The 19,418-nt window shown below is 39.8% G+C and overlaps 2 protein-coding genes across 5 annotated transcripts in view; one reads left to right on the top strand and one right to left on the bottom strand.

Moving 5' to 3' along the window:
* mcmbp (minichromosome maintenance complex binding protein) overlaps positions 1-10,125 on the top strand; it is a 34,249-nt gene extending 24,124 nt beyond the window's left edge. For both annotated transcript variants that reach the window (XM_078564768.1, XM_078564767.1), the window contains 5 exons: positions 2,754-2,919; positions 6,282-6,415; positions 7,568-7,732; positions 7,822-7,910; positions 9,598-10,125. In XM_078564768.1, coding sequence (XP_078420894.1) covers positions 2,754-2,919; positions 6,282-6,415; positions 7,568-7,732; positions 7,822-7,910; positions 9,598-9,724 — 681 coding nt within the window. In that variant the 3' untranslated portion in view covers positions 9,725-10,125. The remainder of the gene's footprint in view (positions 1-2,753; positions 2,920-6,281; positions 6,416-7,567; positions 7,733-7,821; positions 7,911-9,597) is intronic.
* Positions 10,126-15,148: 5,023 nt separating this feature from the next.
* inpp5f (inositol polyphosphate-5-phosphatase F) overlaps positions 15,149-19,418 on the bottom strand; it is a 213,269-nt gene continuing 208,999 nt past the window's right edge. Inside the window, exons 20-21 of one of the 3 annotated variants that reach the window (XM_078564765.1) lie at positions 16,657-17,440; positions 15,149-15,369 (exon numbers count right to left, since the gene is read on the bottom strand). In XM_078564765.1, the coding sequence (XP_078420891.1) occupies positions 15,307-15,369; positions 16,657-17,440 (847 nt within the window). In that variant the 3' untranslated portion in view covers positions 15,149-15,306. Of the gene's footprint in view, positions 17,441-19,418 lie in introns of all 3 variants that reach the window. The other 2 variants (XM_078564766.1, XM_078564764.1) reach the window with 2 other exon arrangements.

The raw sequence follows: 19,418 nt of genomic DNA, 5'->3' as shown, positions 1-19,418 counted from the left end.
AATTTTCCACATAGCCATGTAGATGCCAGTGTTGTAGCTGTACTGGAACAGCTTGGCTAGAGGCGTGGCAAGTACTGGAGCACAAGTCTTCAGTACTATTGCTGGAATATTGTCAGGGCCCATAGCCTTTGGAGTATCCAGTGCTTTCAGCTGTTTCTTGATATCACGTGAAGCAAATTGGCTGAAGACTGGCATCTGTGATACTGGGGACCTCCAGAGGAGGCCAAGATGGATCATCCACTCGGTAATTCTGGCTGAAGATTGTAGCAAACGCTTCAGCCTTATCTTTTGCACTGATGTGCTGGGCTCTTCCATCATTGGGGATGGGGATATTTGTGGAGCCTCCTCCTCCAGTGAGTTGTTTAATTGTCCACCACCAATCACGACTGGATGTGGCAGGACTGCACAACTTAGATCTGATTTGTTGGTTGTGGGATAGCTTAGCTCTGTCTGTCACTTGCTGCTTATGCTGTTTGGGACGTACGTAGTCCTGTTTTATAGCTTCACCAGTTTGACACCTCATTTTTAGGTATACATGGTGCTGCTTCTTGCATGCCCTCTTGCACTCTTCAATAAACCAAGGTTGATCCCCTGGCTTGGTGGTAATGATAGAGTGGGGGATATGCCGGGCCATAAGGTTTCAATTGTGGTTGAGTACAATCCTGCTGCTGCCGATGGCCCACAGTGCCTCATGGATGCCCAGTCTTGAGTTGCCACACCTGTTCGAAACCTATCCCATTTAGCCCAGTGGTAGTGCCACACAACACGATGGAGGGTGTCCTCAATGTGAAGCCAGGATTTCGCCTCCAGAACGACTGTGCGGTGGTCATTCCTACCGTTACTGTCATGGACAGATGCATCTGTGGCAGGTAGGTTGGTGAGGATGAGGTCAAGTATGTTTTTCCTTCTTGTTGGTTCCCTCACCACCTGCCGCAGACCCAGTCTCGCAGCTATGTCCTTTAGCACTCAGCCAGTTTGGTCAGTAGTGGTGCTACCGAACCACTCTTGGTGGTGGACAATGAAGTCCCCCACCCAGAGTGCATTCTGCACCCTTCCATCCTCAGTGCTTCCTCCAAGTGGTGTTTAACATGGAGGAGCACTGATTCATCAGCTGAGGGAGGGTGGTACATGGCAATCAGCAGGAGGTTTCCTTGCCCACGTTTGACCTGATGCCATGAGACTTCGTGGGGTCCAGAGTCGATGTTGAGGACTTGATTGGCAACTCCCTCCTGACTGTATACCACTGTGCCGCCATCTCTGCTGAACCTGTCCTGCCAGTGAATCAGGACATACCCAGTCTTAAACTTCTAAAGGACATAGACATGTTGGTGGATTGGGCAGACGAGTGGCAGTTGAAGTTCAATGCAGAGAAGTGTGAAGTGATTCATTTTGCCAGGAAGAATATGGAGAGACAGTATAAAATAGAGGGAGAAACTCTAAAGGAGGTGCAGCAGCAAAGGGACCTCGGTGTATACGTACATAAGTCATTGAAGATGGCATGTTGAGAGAGCAGTTAATAAAGCATATGGTATCTTAGGTTTTATTAGTAGGGGCATTAAGTACAAGAGCAAGGAGGTCATGTTGAACTTTACAAGACATTAATTAGGCCTCATCTGGAGTACTGCATCCAGTTCTGAGGAAAGGTATGAAGGCATTGGAGAGTGTACAGAGGAGATTCACAAGAATGATCCCAGGGATGAAAAACTGTAGCTATGAGGATAGATTGGAGAGGTTGGGACTATTTTCCTTGGAGAAAAGAAGGCTGTGAGGAGACTTGATTGATGTATTCAAGATCCTGAGGGGTATGGACAGGGTAAATAGTGAGAAACTGTTCTCACTCAAGGGAGCATCAAGAACTAGAGGGCATAGATTCAAAATAATTGGCAAAAGGAATAAAAGTGATGTGAGGAAAAACATTTTCACTCAGAGGGCGTTTGGAGTGTGGAATGAACTTCCTGAGAGGGTGGTGGAGGCAGGTTCAATCAAGGTATTCAAAAGGGAATTGGATTGCTATCAGAAAAAGAATGTGAACGGTTATGGGGATAAGGCAGGGGATTGGGACTAGTTAGAACGATCTTTCAGAGAGCCAGTGCAGACTCGATGGGCCGAATGGCCTCCTTCTGCACTGTAACGATTCTGTGATCTCGTGTCTATCCCAAACATTAATTTCACTCTGTAAAATTTAAAGTCGATGATAATTGGTGCATTTTAACCTACTGGATTACAGTCGATGAGAATACTTCAGTGTGATTGGCTGTTTGCTGTGCTTGATGACATCACTTTTGCCGGAAATCTCCTTGGTTTGGCACCAGATTCAAACTGACATCGGAAAAGGGAAAATCCATGCCACAGAGTTCGCTAGATCTTTCTGGGCAGCTTTCTTCAAGATTAGTGGGAAGTACTTACTTTGCCACTGACTGCAAAGTCCAGGCCATTGGTCCTGTGATTAACTCGTTAACTGGCCTTGATGACCCTAAAACGTTAGCATAATCTGGACGTAACTACAAAATTAGTTTTTACTTGTTTGTGAGTCACAGCCAGAAGTAGGTGGTGCCTAACCCAGAATAGTAGTTTGTGTGTTATTTTCTGAAATTCACGCACATTATTATAACTGGTATTTAAAACGAAAGCAATTGGTACAATTTATTTAGCAAGTTGCTTTGTTTTTCTTAATTGCCATTGTTTACTATTAAGTCTGCTAAACTGGGATTTTTTTAACATTCTTAATTGATTTTAATTTTTGTGTTTAATAGTCCTATTGTCTACCCATGACTCTTAACAACATGAATACTCTACGGTTCATCCCGCACAAAGACTACACTGCAAATCGCCTTGTTACTGGAGTTCTGCAGCTGGCCAGTAACACTTCTCTCATGTTAGACGAGACGTTATTGGAACAAGGACAGCTGGATGCTACAGGTCAGAACTGAATTTTACAGACTAGAGCAAGATTTACTGTCAACTTCAGTTTCAACTTCAGTAGCTGGAATGCTGATGAGTAACTGAATAACATTGCCCTCTAATCTGGGTACTCATATAGGAAGCACTAAGCAGAGGAGGAGGTTGTGAAGATTCTATGGAAATTAAAGATTGTGATGTGAACACAAATCTCTCCAAAGTGGGCAAACTCGCCATAGCAGTTTCTGTAATCTTTAGTACTGATTTTTTTTTAAAATTGTGCTGGAAGCTAGCCCTGTCTGTAGAAGTGTCCACAGCCCCAGCCTGAATTAATCACCATACCAAGTTTCTGGCAGGTGGACCAGTTCAAGAGGTTCTTGAAATTAAGTAGTGTTTTCTTTAAGTTTTGAATATTGACCTTTCTAATAAACAACGACTACACATCAAAACTAGTAAATGATTATGTATAGTTTTTTTTTAAAGTTATTTTAATTATTTAAAATTGGGTTACTCACAGGTGGTAGACACGAAAAATGTATATCTTTTGTGATAATCCCATTTTCTGTATTGATAAAACTGTATCAAGTTACCACTCTTCAATATATCAGGGAATATTTTTTAATGAAAGCGAGGGGGAAAGAGTTCTAAAATGCTGCTTGAATGCATTGGCTCATGGGAGATGAATCTTTGTGATTAGATAAATGATGTTGAACAGAATTTGAACTATAACTTCGCTTTGGAAAGCTAGCACACTTCTGAGATCAACTTTCACCTGGATTTCCAATTGCGTGCAAGGATAATCTCTATTCCCATGTCCCTAAATGCATTGAAGCAGAAAACCAATAATGCTGCAAACTCTCTGGATAATGGGCAGCATCTGTGGAAAGTGAAAGAGTCTGACAAAAGATCAGGAACCCTCATTTCCTATCTTCACAAATGCTGTCTGACCTAAACTTTTCCAACATTTTCTGTTTTAATTTCAGGTTTCCAGAATCAGTAGTACTTTCTTTTTATTTTGAAGCAGATGATTTAGTATTTGTAAGGAATTGCTGAACATTATATTGGAGGTGAATTTCCAGTGGATTCTCAGTTTTGCCTGGCTGGGCCCCTCAAAAAATAAAAATAAAATTGCGCCTGGCATAATATATGTTACAGATAAATTATTTTCAAGGAATGTTGAAGATCTCACTGTAAGCAGGAAATCTATTTTTATCTTTAACTGAGAGAAGATGTAAAAGATTTTTGGGGCAGGATAATTGGCTTACAAGAGATTCAGGGGGAATGTGAGGAAGAACTTTCTGTTCATGACCTGGAACGTGCGGGCCGTGAGTGGTGGAAGCGGAAACAATCAATGATTTGGCACAGATTGATCGGGTTTAGTCAGCATGATTTTGTTAGGGGAAGATCATGTCTTATTAACTAAATAGACTTTTTTGAGGAAGTATTAAGGAGGATTGATGAGGGTAGTGCAATGAATGTTGTCCATATGGATTTCAGTAAGGCATTTGACAAGGTCCCACACAGCAGACTGGCCAGGAAAGTGAGATCTCATGGGATACAGGGGAAGGTGGCAAGTTGGATCCAAAATTGGCTCAGTGACAGGAAACAAAGGGTAAAGGTCGATGGATGTTTGAATGGAAAATGGTTTCCAGTGTTGTTCCATAGGGCTCAGTGTTTGGGCCCTTGATGTTTGTTGTATATATTAATGATTTAGACTTAAATGTGGGAGGCAAGATTGAGAATTTTGCAGATGACACAAAAATTGGCCATGTAATTGACAGTGAAGAGATTAGCTGTCGACTCCAGAATGATATCAATGGTTTGGTTGAGTGGGGGGAGAAGTGGCAAATGGAATTCAATTGAAAAAAGTGTGAGGTAATGCATTTGGGGAAGCAAGTTGGATATGCAATAAACGGGAAGTTATTGAGAGGGACTGAGGAAGTGAGAGACCTTGGAGTACATGTCCATAGGTCCTTGAAAGTGGCAGGACAGGTGGACAAGGTGGTAAAGAAAACATATGGAATGCTTTCCTTTATTGGGTGAGGTATTGAATACAAAAGCAGGGATGTAATGATGGAACTGTATAAAATGCTGGTTAGGCCACAGCTGGAATATTGTGTACAGTTCTGGTCACCACATTACAGGAAGGACATCATTGCTCTGGAGAGAGTGCAGAGGAGATTTACAAGAATGTTGCCAGGGCTTGAAAATTGCAGCATGAGGAGAAGTTGTTTACCAATGAACAGAGGAGGCTAAGGGGTGACCTAACTGAGGTGTATCAAATTATGAGGAGCCTAGATAGGGTAGACAGGAAAGACTTGTTTCCCCTGCTGAGAGGTCACTTACCAGGGGGCATAGATTTAAGGTGATTGGTAGAAGGATTAGACGGGACATGAGGAAAGACTTTTTCACCCAGAAGGTGATGGGCATCTAGAGTTCACTGCCGAAGTTGGTGGTTGAGGCTGAAATGTTCAACTCATTTAAAAGGTACCCAGACTGCATCTGAAGTACCATAACCTCCAAGGCTACGGACCAGGTGCTGGAAAGTGAGATTAAAATGAGCGGCTTGTTTTTTTTTCTCTTTTTGGCCGGCGCAGACACAGTGGGCTGAATGGCCTCTTTCTGCATTGTAACTTTTCTATGGTTCTATTATTTCAAAAGGAAATTGGATGGGCACTTGAAGGAAATAAACTTGCACAGCTGCAGAGATCAAATGGGGGAACGAGAGTACTCCATGGGAAGCTAGCATAGATTCAATGGGCCAGATGGTCTCCTGTGCAGTAAATGCCTCTGATTTTTTACGCAGCATTATGATTATTGTATTTATATTACTTGTGAGAAGTAACTGTTGTAAAAGCAGGCAGCTCACCACCACCACCACCACCTCGAGGGCATTTAGGATGGGCAATAAATGCTGGCCGAGCCAGCAAAAGCCCACATCCCGTAAAAAAAAGAATTTTTAAAAATGCTACTGGTTGGGATTGCAAACCATAACTTTGGAGTTTCTTGTTCTTTTTATGATTCTTTGCTGCATCATTCCAGCATTCTGTATGCTGTTCTGTGCACTACACACAAGTTGTTTGGTTCTTGTTGATTTTATTACATTCAAATGAAGCTGGATGCTGGCTTTTGACACTACAGGCTTCCATGTGTGAAATATTTTTATAGTTGCTTTTCTTCAGAGACGTTGGATGTTTTAACTGGGAAGTCCCATTAAGCGTGGGAGGTAGTGCTGCAGTTACTTGAATGAATTTTCCTTCTATAACTTCAAAGCATTCATTTTATTTAGCCGTCTCGGATTTATTCATCAAAGTAGTAGTAACTGACCTGCCAAAAAACAAGAGTGTTATTCATGATTGCTGTTGATGCCCAATCTTTCACAGGTGTCCGAAATGTGACAGCGCTTGGTAATTTGATTACCTGGCAGAAGGTGGACTATGACTTCAACTACCACCAGATGGAATTCCCTTGCAACATTAATGTACTCATCACTTCTGAAGGAAGATCTCTCTTACCAGTACGTATATTCTGTGGATTTGTCTATTTGTACAACTCCCATGTATATTATGCTCCAAGTCCTGTTGATTATTGATCTAAATTAGTTGTGCGTTGTGGCAGCTGTAATGCAGTGAAGTGACTTTTCACTGCAGTGAAAATCCTAATGACAACGCAATATGATTTTTGTTTAATAATATTTTGAATTGTAAGAAAATCTTTTGAACTTCTGATTTTTTGAATCAACATTAAGTATTAACACCTCACTTTATGACAAAATGTGGATTTTTTTTTAAAAAAGAGGCCGGGAATAACATTTTTAGTTACAAGTGGCTCTCTTATCACGAGCATTGTTATTTTTACTGGTGGAATAAAAATGCTCTGCAAGTTTCATCTTGAAAAGAGTGTACAAACACACAATTCCTCCAGGAATTAGTACAGCAGGATGAACAGGAGGCATTATGAAGTCAGGATCCCTTTAAGAACTTCTGGTTTTGTGATCCTGCCCCATTTGTAAGACCCAAAATTTCCAGGTTAATCCTGGTTTTATTTTCTGGGGACGTCAAAAACTTCTTAAAAAAGGAATAATTTCTCGATTTAACATTTTTAAATATGTCCATCTCGGTTTTAATTGCATCTTTAAATGTTACAATTGCTACTGCTGTTTCTTTCATGTTTGTTTTATTGTGGTATTATTAACACGGATTATAGAGATAAACTCAAACTGAACTGGTTATTGTGCAGATTACTTCTGTATACTGGAACTTAGTTTGAAAATCAATCCAATAATTCTACCCATTGAGCTGTCAGAATTTCTTTATTAAAAAAAATAATATTCAAGTGCTTCACTTCATAGTGCTGTAATTTGTTTTTGTTATTACTTTCTGTTAGTGCTATAAATCACTATTTGAATAATAAAGTATAGTATGAATCACTGTGACCTCATAAGTGGATCTGACAGCATAACATAAAGGGTGAAGTTGTAAGTTCAGTTGTCATGTGTAATGTACACTTTTGTCATTTGCCTTTACATTGATAGTTTATAATGTTATGAATGATTAAGATGCAAATTGTTGTAAGGTAGGTCTTGGGAAATCTTTTAAGTTGCTCTTTTTCTTGGTATCCCTTCCATTGCTGTTTTGTAGCTGAAGCAAACTATTTTTCTGATTTATAGTCTGACTGCCAAGTCCACCTACAGCCTCAGATGATTCCTGCTAATGTAGAAGAGTATATGGCTAATTTACAAACAGCTGTAGTGCCTTCCATGCTAAAGAAATTTCGCATATATGTGAGCTTACTGAGACTAATGGACTACAGCATATCTGATGAAGTGACCAAGGTATTAAAGTCCTTTTTTTTTGTTGAAGGCTATATTTCCAAGTTATATAGTAGGTAACATGATTCAGTTTTTAATTGTCTATATTCCAGGCAGTGGAAGAAGATTTTGTGGAGATGAGAAAGAGTGATCCTCGAAGCATAACTGCAGAAGATCTCCATCAGTTGCTTGTTGTAGCAAGGTAAGTTGTCGGAGATGTGAAATGGCTTGTTGCTTGCATTTTTGTCATAGATTATTGGAACTCTTTACAAGGAACGCATTAAACAGTTTTCGTGTTTTCTCATTTGTAATATTTCAATTTTACTTTTTTTATTAACTACCAAATTTTGAATGAACCCCAACTGAGAGCATGAGTAAAGAAACAGTTGCACTGTGGATCTGACTCTCTCAACTCAGTCTCTCTTTAAAGCCTTCTTCTGTCTCCTTCCTCAGTCTTTCTTCAGTCCCATCTTTTCAACCTAGTTTTTGATCACCATTTCAGAAAGGCTCAGCAACTATTTCTTTTTATTATCTTTCATTAAAGCAAATGTATTTTTTGGGACTTGGGGTGAAACAACTTGCAGAGATAGGATAAGGATGAGGCCAAAGATTCTACCTTTATGGTGTTTGGTGAGTGTGTCAGTGTCAGTCAGTGAGAAGTGAGGTGGATAAACAGGATAATGCAGTGGGTTTTTGGACACATTGGCATTTAGAGGGGGTGGAAGATGGCAGGCCAGCAAGGAGAGCATTAGAATAGCATCTGTAGGTGACGATGCTATATAAAATCGCAGAGTTTTACAGTACAGGAGAAAGTCAGTAGTTTCTGTGCTGGCTCTTTGGTAGAGCAATCCAAATCACACACCCTACTTTTCTTCATTATCTTCCTTTGCTTTCACTATCTAACTTTTTTCCTTGTATTCTGATGTGTGGCAGAGGGCCTGGATGGAGCACTTTAGTGGAGGTAGAAATAGGCAGTCTTATTGATGGGAGGATTTTTGAGGTGTGAAATCTGTGAATAGAGTTCAGTGTGCATTTAAGTATGCATGAAGAGATCTCTGCTTGAGTTTATGTGAATGATGCAGTGTTGGCATATAAATTGCTTGCCTTCTAAGTAGGTATTCTTATACTGGCACTATAGTATAAGAGCATCATCAGACAAGGTTGTAACTCTTATGACCTGACAGATGATGTGTGCCAGGCAGACCAAATCCACAAGAGTAACCTGGCCTCACTATCGCAACAGTTTTGCAATTTGTATTTATTATGAGAAGATGTGTGCACTGAATTCAGAAGCAATGAGTCCACTAAGATCTTGAGATTTTAAAATTATTATACTTTTGTAACAGTTACAAAATTGTGGGGAACCAACATATTGTAGCTCTAACATAAGTGTTTCCGTCATTTTTTGTTTTTAAGTCTGACAAAAGTTGTCTTATCTGCTCTGAGCTTTACTTTTGATTATAATATTACTTTAAGACAGAGTAGCTTATAGTAAAGTTTGTAGAATGGAAACATTAGTTATCATTTTTTAAATAAAACAGATATCATAAACTCAGGTTTATGATTTAAGTGACTGATGTGGACCTTATATTGTAGTAGTCACATTTTTATATTTGGGGCAATAGCATTTCGCGGCCGTAATTTGATTTTGCACTTTGGTTTATGCTAGCTAAGTAACTATTCACACCAGAAACTGCATGTTTCTTCCTAATAAGATAGCCAAATTGAAAAGTAATTTGACAACCTGGTTAGGAAGGGAAGAGTTTGGTGAATGAGTTTAAATAAACTGTGTTGTACATAAGTTTCTGCAAGATGTAAAAATGTTTTGTCTGTTAGCTATTTTGTGCTTTTATACTGTTAAAAGTTAATTTTAATTTGCCTTTTAAAAGATTGGTGTCTCTGAGTGCTGGCCACATGACCTTATCACGAGAGAGGTGGCAGCGGGCAAAGCAATTGGAGGTTCTTCGCAAAAGCAGGATACAGCAACAAACCCATGTAAATGGCAACGAACCTTAATGATGGACTGTCTTTAAAACTCAAGAATTTATTGAACTTGTGTGTCAGTGGGCTTTATGTAAATTTGAAGAGCTAACATTCCTTCTCAGCCCACCTGCCAAATCTATCATCAGGTTGAGGAAAAACAATTTTTTTCCTTCTTTGTAGATCATTTGTATCAAATTTTCTTACAGAAATTTCTTATAAATCTGAATTCTGACTACTTTATTTCTAATGTCTGTGTTGCTTGTACTGCATTTTAGTTAAATACATCCATTTGTGAAAATACTTCTACATTCCTCTATTACCACAATTTCTCAAATACAAGCTATTTTTGTAATTTTGTAAACTGCATTTGCATAACATTGTACTTGTTTAAAAAAAAATGGCTTTTTAAAAAAAGTGAAATATGAAGAATTCAACAGCTGTTACATTCTTTGTTTCTTTTTGAAACTCTTCGTCTCATTGTGGGTTTGGGATGAACTTCTAGTGGTGTCTACACATCCAGATCTAATCTTGTATACTGACATTGGAACTAGCAGTGAATCAGTTTGTTTACATGTCATAGTTTTAAGTGTGGACAACTTTGTTTAATCAAAGATGGGTTAACTTCTAATATTGAAGCGGTCTCTTTGATATTGCCGCTCAGACTTACTGGCTATTTAAATTATGTACAAGCTGCCTTCAAACCATAACTGCATTTTTTTTTGCATCTATTTGAAGATTCACTTTTTTAAATTTCGTGAAGTTATCTGCCAGTGATTATACTGATTGTAAGTCAAATGTGCAATTTAGCACATCTGATGAAGTGGGATAGAATTCCTGATGGGGCAGATGGGCTGTGGAAAGAGTGGGCACGATGGGCTGAAATGGCCTTTCCTTTGTCCATGCTTTTACCTTATTCAGTTATGTAGAATATGTGCATCTGGTAACAAGTGAACAGTTACTTTAGTAGTTTGTAGACTTGTATAAAAATAAGCTGAGTTGTATAATTTGGTTCAAATGAGGCCTGTCGGAGCAAAGCTTTGGAGCAGCTTTAAACATCTCAACCCTGTAATTCAGTTAGTCTTATAAACACACTTGGTTTTCACTTTTAAACTGAGTAGGTGGATTATGGCAGTGCTTTATCAGACAAGCAGATCAGTTGATCAATTCCATGGTATAATTTTCCCCCACCTGCCTGTAGTTACTGGTTTATGTGCTAAATCAGGCCCACCTGCACCTGAGCAAAACACTCTTGGGGAACCTTAAGCACTCTATATTACTTGCTTATTGGATGGCTGGTTAAACTTTAAAAAAAATTACAGCATGCCAATTGTCAGGAATTCAGGTTAAGGAGGATGTAACAGGACTGTGAAACATTTCTCCATTTTGTCCACCCAGTGGCAGCATTGAGCACACCCTGATTTGAAACTAAATTTCCTTGTACTTTGTCCTGACATTATTGCTTAAGTAGCTCCTATTCACCAATGCAAGATTGCAAATTTGGAGCAGTCTTTAGTAGTGTGGTCCTCTTGAACTAGGAACTGAATGAAGACTGCCCAAACTTTAAATTTGTAATATCTGGACTTTACAGCTCATGGGGAAGGCAAGCTAATCAATCACTGCTGGTTTCAAACCAGTTTGAACAAGGGTTCAAAAAGAACAATTTTGCCTTCTTATCAAACTGAAGTACTTACCAACCCCTGAAGCTGTCCTATATTTAATGTGCTTACTTTAGAACAGACTGGCACTAAATTTCAATATTTATAAATATGGAGATTTTCCAGCTCGTGGCAGAAGAATTCCCAAGAATGGAATTTTTAACTTTACAATTTTGCATTCCTGTAAATGAAATATGTTGGTTTTGGGAAATGGAAACCTTCTTTGAAAACTTGAGTTTTGGCATTAAGTACTGTCAGCTATAGTGCAGTTAGCTGTAGAGCTCAGCCACCTCTTCTGCCCCAACAATATCCCTTAAGCCTTAAACCTTCCCAAACTACTCCTACTCTCCTTGGTGATGTACTTAAGCTAACCATACTACAGTAATGCCTTCCTGGCCCTTTTAAATAACATGCCTTTTGTTATGAACTCAAATTTCATCGAGCAATGGAAACCATGTCTTAATTCCAAGGTGTGCAAAACAGATTTAGAAAGACATGATCTTTTAATTGAAGTTTAAACAAAGCCTTAAGCCTTACAGCCACCGAATGGCAGAGTTTTTGGGGTAAAGGCGATGCACATTGAGGATTTTTCCTAACTTTGAAAGTGTTTTAAAATTGAATCATTTGGAGTTTGAGTAGTTTTGTAATGACTTTGCCCCAGGAGTTCATGAATGCACTCGATCTGCTTTGCCTCAATTCTTTTGACCCTAGGTTTTCATTTAACAAACTAATATGGGTGAATACAATTAGTCTTTGTTTCCTCTTCAAACATACTGACTTTTGGATTTGGTTGGTTTGGAGGTTAGATCACTTCAGTTAATGGCCGATTATTTCATAATCAGAGTTGGTATAGAAACTAATGGCCTTTTGCATTATAACTCCGAGATTAGTTGGGCTGTCTTTGCAGAGTGACTTAAGAGAAACACACTGTGCTGCCACTGAAATTTTACAGCTACTCTTACATAAAATTCTTTGCCATATTAAAATTTTGGTAGTTCTAGGTTTCTCTTGAAAATAAATTGTAATTTAAAGGGTGGATGAATCTAAATTTTCAAAAAAGAATTGTGTGAGGTAAGTGATCTTTCCATGTGATCTTTGAAGATTTCTGTATAATCATATCAGGGATATTTACTGTAAATTGGTTTGTTTTCTTAAACAAATTAAAAGCTACTTTTTTAAAGTTTGATTCTTTTCTTTCTGGGTGATAATTATAAAGATTTGAAAAGAGCCTAAATCGCCCAGTGACATAAGTCAATATCCTGGTTTCAAGGCTTGATCTTTGCTGAATTAGCTGGTGCTACAGTAGGTATTGGCACATCGAACTCTGGAGGAAAATAACTCCATGTTATATAAAATAACTCCTACACTTGCTCATTATCCACCAATTTCTGAAAGAAAGCATGTATATGGAGTCATTTTGCAAGGGGTGGTTAGCTAATCCAAGTAAATAAACATTTACCCTCACCTATCAGTGCATAGAAAAGTGAAATCTTGCATTGCATTGTTGTAATGTTATGTGCCAATGTTGTAGATTGAATACCATAGATTGCATTCTCTATTTAAGGATGGAAGCATTAAATAAAACCTCAATTGTCCAAAGCAGGGAAGAAGGACCCAGAACTGCTAAACGCTCAAGGCAGTTAAAAGAAAATGCGTGGAACATCAGTCACTTTAAATTAATTCTTATGGTGACTTCACTGGCAAGGTTGCCATTTTTGCCCAATCCTAGTTACCATGAGATGGTGGAGACCTTGTGACAGAAAATAAAAGAACTTGCATTTTATGCTTCATAGCTAATGATATACTTTTGAAAGCTAGTCAGTGTTGCAATGGAGATGATGTTCATGCTGTTTGTCTTGGTGATGCATATCTTGTTGAAGTGTACCAGGAATACACATCAAGGGTGGCAGAGGTACCAATAAAATAGATTGTATTTGTCCTGGATCATGTTGAGCTTCCTGAGCATTTTGCTACATTTGCACCCATTCAGGCAACTGGAAAGTATTCCACTGCATGCCTGATTTATGCCTTTTCCTTGGGGATTCAGGAGCTGAGATATAAGCTGCAGTACACACAATCTCTGCCATGGTTAGATTCATTTGTGGAATGCGTTGTTGAGAGCAAGATCAAGTGGGTTTTTCCCCTCTGTTGGTGGTTTCTCTCATCGCCTCCTGCAGCCCCAGTTTGGCAGATATGTCCTTCAGGACTCGGCCAACTCACTTAGTGCTACCAAGCCATTCTTGGTGATGAACATTGAAGTCCCCCACCAGAAGTACATTCAGTGCCTTAGCTACACAGTGCTTCTTCCAAGTGGTGCTCAATGTGGAGGAGTAGATCTAAGGAAGGTGGTAGTTGGTAATCAGGCGGTTTGCTTGAGCCGGACTTGAGACTTCATGGGGCACAAACACCATGTTGAGGACTCTTAGGCCACTTCCAACTATGCCACCATTTCTGATTATACCAAATCTCACACACTGCCAATTTTTGAGTATGACTGTCAGGTTGTTGCTCAACTAGTCTGTGGGGCAGCACTCCCACTACAAGGAGTCTTCAGAGGTGACAAACAAAAACAGAAAATGCTAGAAAAACTCAGGTCTAACAGTATCTGTGAAGAGAAAAACAGAGTTAATGTTTTGAGTCCATGTGACTTCTTCAGGAGCTGACTGGGCAGGGTATGCCCTTGTCATGACTGATGCTGGGGTTGATGTCAGGTGGTCTGGTTTTATCTTCTGTAACTGTTGATACAACAGAGTGGCTTGCTAGGTCATGTCAAGGGGCAGTTACGTCTATCACATTGCTGAGTCTGGAGTCAAATATAGGCCAGACCAGGTTAGGATAGCAGATTTCCTTCCCTAAATGGCATTAGTGAAGCAGAGGGGTTTTTATAACAAGCCAGTAGTTTAATTGTCACCATTATTGGGACTAGCTTTTTATTCCAAATTAATTAAATTTAAATTCCACCAACTGCTACAGTGGGATTGAATTGATGCCACAGAGCATTAGTCCAGGCCACTGGATTAGGAGCCCCAGTCACCTCAATTATGCTGCTGTTCCGTGATAATGAGTGTAAACAGGTCATTGATGCAGATTAGATGACTGCTTTTCAGAACACCTGCAGTTCACAGGCATGACTCAGCTACTAGTCACTTGTCATTTTAATTCTCTGCTCAACTCCCCACTCTGACCTCCCTGTCTGTGGTCTCCTGCAGTGTCCCATTGAAGCTCAACCTAAACTGGAGGATCAACACCTTGTCTTTCAGTTAGGCAAGTTACAGCCTTACAGACTCAACATTAGAGTTTATTTTCAGATCAATCTCAGACCCATTTTGTGTTTTGGACAGCAGCTGATTACAGCAATGATTGTTTTCCCACTCACACCTCCCAACTTTTTCCACTTGTCCCACAATCACCTTCTTTTGCCTTGCAACATCATGCCCATTTATTCTCATGTCTTCCACCATATCGCAGACCTTCCCTCGTGTCCTATCCTCTCCTCCCTTTCTCTGGACTTGCTTTAAACCAATTCTGATAATGTTAAAGTATTTTTAGCATTTTGTTTTTATTTTAAATATTCTATTCTTTCAAGTGGAAAGTGAGGAAACTGCAATAATTTCCATCTAAATCTCTCAAAGTCAACACATCCCATATTTTCCTTCATTGCTGCTACTCAACAGCACTAAGGCATATTGTATTGACCTCAGCCAATGTCAGTCTCTTAGCTGTTGAAATGTGCAGTAATTGCTATATAAACAAATGTATATGAAGTTCGGCTTTAACACTTGCACTCAAAAATTAAAAGGTGTTTTGTTTTAACATTTTTTTTTATTAAAATAATGTACATCCCTCATGTCAAAATACACTGGAGTATATCTACCTTTGAAGCATATGTGGATTTTTTAAACACTCCAAAGAAACCACACTGCAGTGACAAAACATAAATAAATAAACACATTAAAACATTTAAAAGTTACAATACCAGGAGTTTATTACAGGAATGGACAGTTTCATTTTCTTAGAAATCCTCTGCAATAGAGACATTTAAGACCACAATTAAGACACTCAGGAACCTGCTTTAGATATCACGTTTACAGTCTAGCTACAGTACATTTATGAAAAAACAGGCACTAGCTATAGGATCCTACTAATGCTACATCAGATTTAAGTCAAGCTTGCTCCCAGGCCCCTTCACTTAGCTACAGGTAATTTTCATTAGGATCTTGTCTCTTTGGTAATGAGACATGATGAGGGAAATAATACTCCTTTTCTTAATAGTTTACACATTGATGTAATACTTTAATAGTGAAATTAGCACAAGGTATTCAAGTCCCTTCAACTAAACTTAAGCTGCAAAGGCATGATGTTACATTAAAAACTGAGAAGCAATCAAAATAAATTTAAAAACATTTCTACGGAGTGCTTTGTTCAGGTTGAATCATAATTTCCCTTGGTGGCAATTTCCCTGTATGGCAGAGAAGACAAACTAGACCAAAATACAACTCACTATCCCACTAATACAATTCAGTGCAACACAAACTAAGTGACAGTTCTTAAGTTGTGTGGCATGACATGTTTAAGTTACATGTAGCATACAATTCCCTCAAGTTATAGTGGGTAAAGCCATCTGGAACAGGGCAGGGTTTGAGCCCATTACAATTAACTGGGATTACAATACCCCTAGCCTAATATGTACTACCACAATTAATATTGCACATTGGCCTGTTCAGTAGTTAGTGCTGCAGTAGCTTAAAGAAAAGATCCAGGATTACCCAGATTCACATCTAACAATGACCATCAGAAAACTTCAAATGCCAAGTTAAAGATTGCAGTTTTGTATGCAGATACATTTTAAAAGGGCATCTTGTCTTGGGCCATAACTTTATAAAGTATTAAATTTAATCAAGGTTTGAAAGGACCCACCAGTGGCTAAATTTGAATTATCCTAGTCCGGCACTGTGTAAACATGTCTTTCAGCTGGGGATGCTGACCTTCATTTACACTATCGGGAGTTCGCTGAACTTTTCCCACTGCGAAGTTTACCCCCTGAATCAGTCCTGCCTGGGTCATGCTCGCTACCTGGACCATAGAGCTTCGGATCTTAGCAAATGGCGAAACAGCCCTGCTCCCTGCATCATCTGCTGGGGAAGGAGTTGCTTGTAAACCAGTCTCCACATCGGGTGGATTGGATATACAGGCTGAACTGTTATCTGGTGATACAGCAGGACATGGTGCTTCAACTGAAAGAAAAGGTGGATTTGAGGTAGCTGAGGGCACGTCCAGCTTAGAGGGTCTTGATAAAAGTGGTTCCATTACCTCTGGTTCAGATTTAGACTTGGTGCCCAAGATGATATTGCTTTGTTCACGTTGCTGGTGATGGAATGCATGGTCTACGACAGGAACGTCTGGAACTTTGTGCTGTGCATCTTCTACAAACTGTTGACAATAAACATCAGTGGGAGTGTTGAAATCAACCAATATACCCTCATCAGCATTTGGTGCTTTGCCAGAAAGCTGGACATCAATCATGACTTTACTCACTTGTTCAGGATTACATTGAGCTATGTGGATTTCTGAAGGATTACTCGGAATACTAAAATCTGAACTGCTAATAGATTGCGATCGACTTCCTAACCGTGGCCGAGGACCTGTTGCAACAATACCACAACTAGGCAGAACATAGTCACACTGCCTGACATCTTCAGAGTCTGTCAGCTGGCAATCATCATCTGACTTAGAATTGGAGAGGAAACCGTCAGATTCAAAAGAGTCTGAGTCAGAAGCGATCTCTATGTCTGAATCGGTATCATCCTTGGAGATCACTACTGGTGAATCAGAGCTCCCCAAGCTACTGTCCGACTTCCACAGATTCACCCGCAGGTTTGGTCTCAAGAAATTGACCTTCATCTCAGGCTTTGAGAAGTTGCCAAGCTTGCGAAGGCTGCCGATGCTCACATTGGATTTAGTTTGTTTGACTTTTTGATTAAGGGAGGAAAACTTGTTCATAAGGAAATTCTTGCCTTGGGTTAGGCTTGTACTGCTTGAAGCCTGACTTTTGGATCGGATACCAAGGATGTCTTCATGTGGTTTACTGTGCTTCCTGCAAAAACAATGTAGGATTCAGTCATTTCCTTTGACAGTTTAAAAATGTTATTCAGAAAAATTACTGCATATTTGCTGCTTTAAACCAAGGGAAACCCAGCAAACCAAAAATAAATTGGCTAAATGCTTTTACATCCCTAGCGTCCAAGCTTTTGCAGCAGTGGGTTAGACCAGTTTCCCTGCAACTTGAGTGGATTGTGTTTAACTCAATTGTTTTCAAGTTAGGTATAATTGTATTTAAACACCATGCCCAACACGTAATCCAGTTTGTTTCTTGGAGCCCTTCAACAATGCAGTATCAATCAAGCAAGATTGTTTTAAAAAATAAGTTTTTCTGGGGCGTTAGTAAACATGGAAACACGTTTCTTCTTGACAATTCGGCAATTGGCAACAACCCAACCACTCAAGAGGAACCTGGCAAATGGAGAACATGAAATGTCATCCCTGTCACAACACTGCCTACATTAGAATTGTGAAAATTGATGACTGTCCATCATGTCAAAATGTTTAATTAATGAATGAGAGGTGGATGAGAAACAAGGGCCCTAAAGGTTCCAAATAGATGGAAAAACAGCCCTGTTGGAAGCAGGAAGCACTTGTCAACCAGGTACACTTCCACTGGGAAAGGCAGTTGCTTTTGTCTCCTTCAGGTTTGATGGCTAGATGACTTGATCCCATCCTATTCTCCAATCCAGAGGCGAACATTTCCCTTCAATAGCTCACACACTTCACTCACGTGGACCTGTGCTTGAGAGAGACTGATCAGGTCAGATGTGATGCAGAGTTTTCCTTTTAGAATTGAGCTGAACAAACTTGTGAAAATAGCTCATGAGCTGGAAACCCAAGCTTTAAAAGACACTAAACTTGGATAACATTTAATGCGGGCAATTGCACAGTAATTACAGGTAACAACGGGCCAAGGGATTTTGAATGAGGATTAATGGAAAGTGTCTCTGGAACCTGTAAAATCAGAAATCTTCTGTCAAGTGAAATTTTGTACATCTTACTTCAAAACACAACAAATACATTGGAGATTTCAGATTTCATAGTTCCACAGTTCTGCCATATCCAGTCATGAATTTTGGTTGTCAATTAAACACTTAACCAGAGGAGGAAGCTGTTCAATAACATCTCCAGCCACAATGATGGCGAAGTCCTGCATGAGTGCAAAAGAAAATGGGGGAGTGTTCGCAAACATTTTTAGTCAGAAGTGGCAAGTGGATGAAACACATCAGCACATCCTCCTTAGGTCCCCAGCGCCATGAAAAAGAGTCTTCAGCCAATCTGATTCACTCCACATGATAACCAAACACCTGAAAGCTCTGCACCCAGCAAAAGGCTACTGGCACCAACAATATCTCAGCTATAGTGCCGAACACTTGTGCTCCAGAACTAGCAGCACCCCTAACCAAGCTGTTCCAGTGCAGCTACAACACTGGAACCTAGCCAACAAAATTGCCCAGGTATGTGATGCCCACAAAAAGCAGGACAAATTCAATTTGACCAATTAGTGCCCACCAGTCTATTCTTAAGCAGCAAAGTGATGGAGGGTGTCGTCAGCAGTGCTATCAAGCGCCACTTACTCCGTAATAACTTGCTTACCGATGCTCAGTTTGGGTTCTGCCAGGGGCACTAGACTCCTAACCTCATTACAGCCTTGGTCTAAACATTGATAAAAGAGTTGAATTCTAAAGGTAAGGTGAGAGTGACTGCCTTTGACATCAAAGAGCCCTTGCAAAACTGGAGTCAATGGAAGTCAGGGGGGAAATTCTCGAATGCTTGGATTCATACCTGGCACAAAAGTAAGATGGCTGTGGTTGTTGGAAGCCAATTATCTCAGCCACAGAGTATTGCTGGAGGGGTTCCTTAGGCAGTGTCCTTGACCCAACCATTTTCAGCTCTTGTATCTTTTCTCCAAAACACCCACCTCATCAGCACCCCATCTACTAGCTCAAACCACCAGCACACCTTGGCTG

Source organism: Cetorhinus maximus, chromosome 20 (assembly GCF_964194155.1).
Source record: "Cetorhinus maximus chromosome 20, sCetMax3.hap1.1, whole genome shotgun sequence".
Classification (NCBI taxonomy): Eukaryota; Metazoa; Chordata; class Chondrichthyes; order Lamniformes; family Cetorhinidae; genus Cetorhinus; species Cetorhinus maximus.
This window is presented reverse-complemented; position numbering and strand designations above follow the sequence as displayed.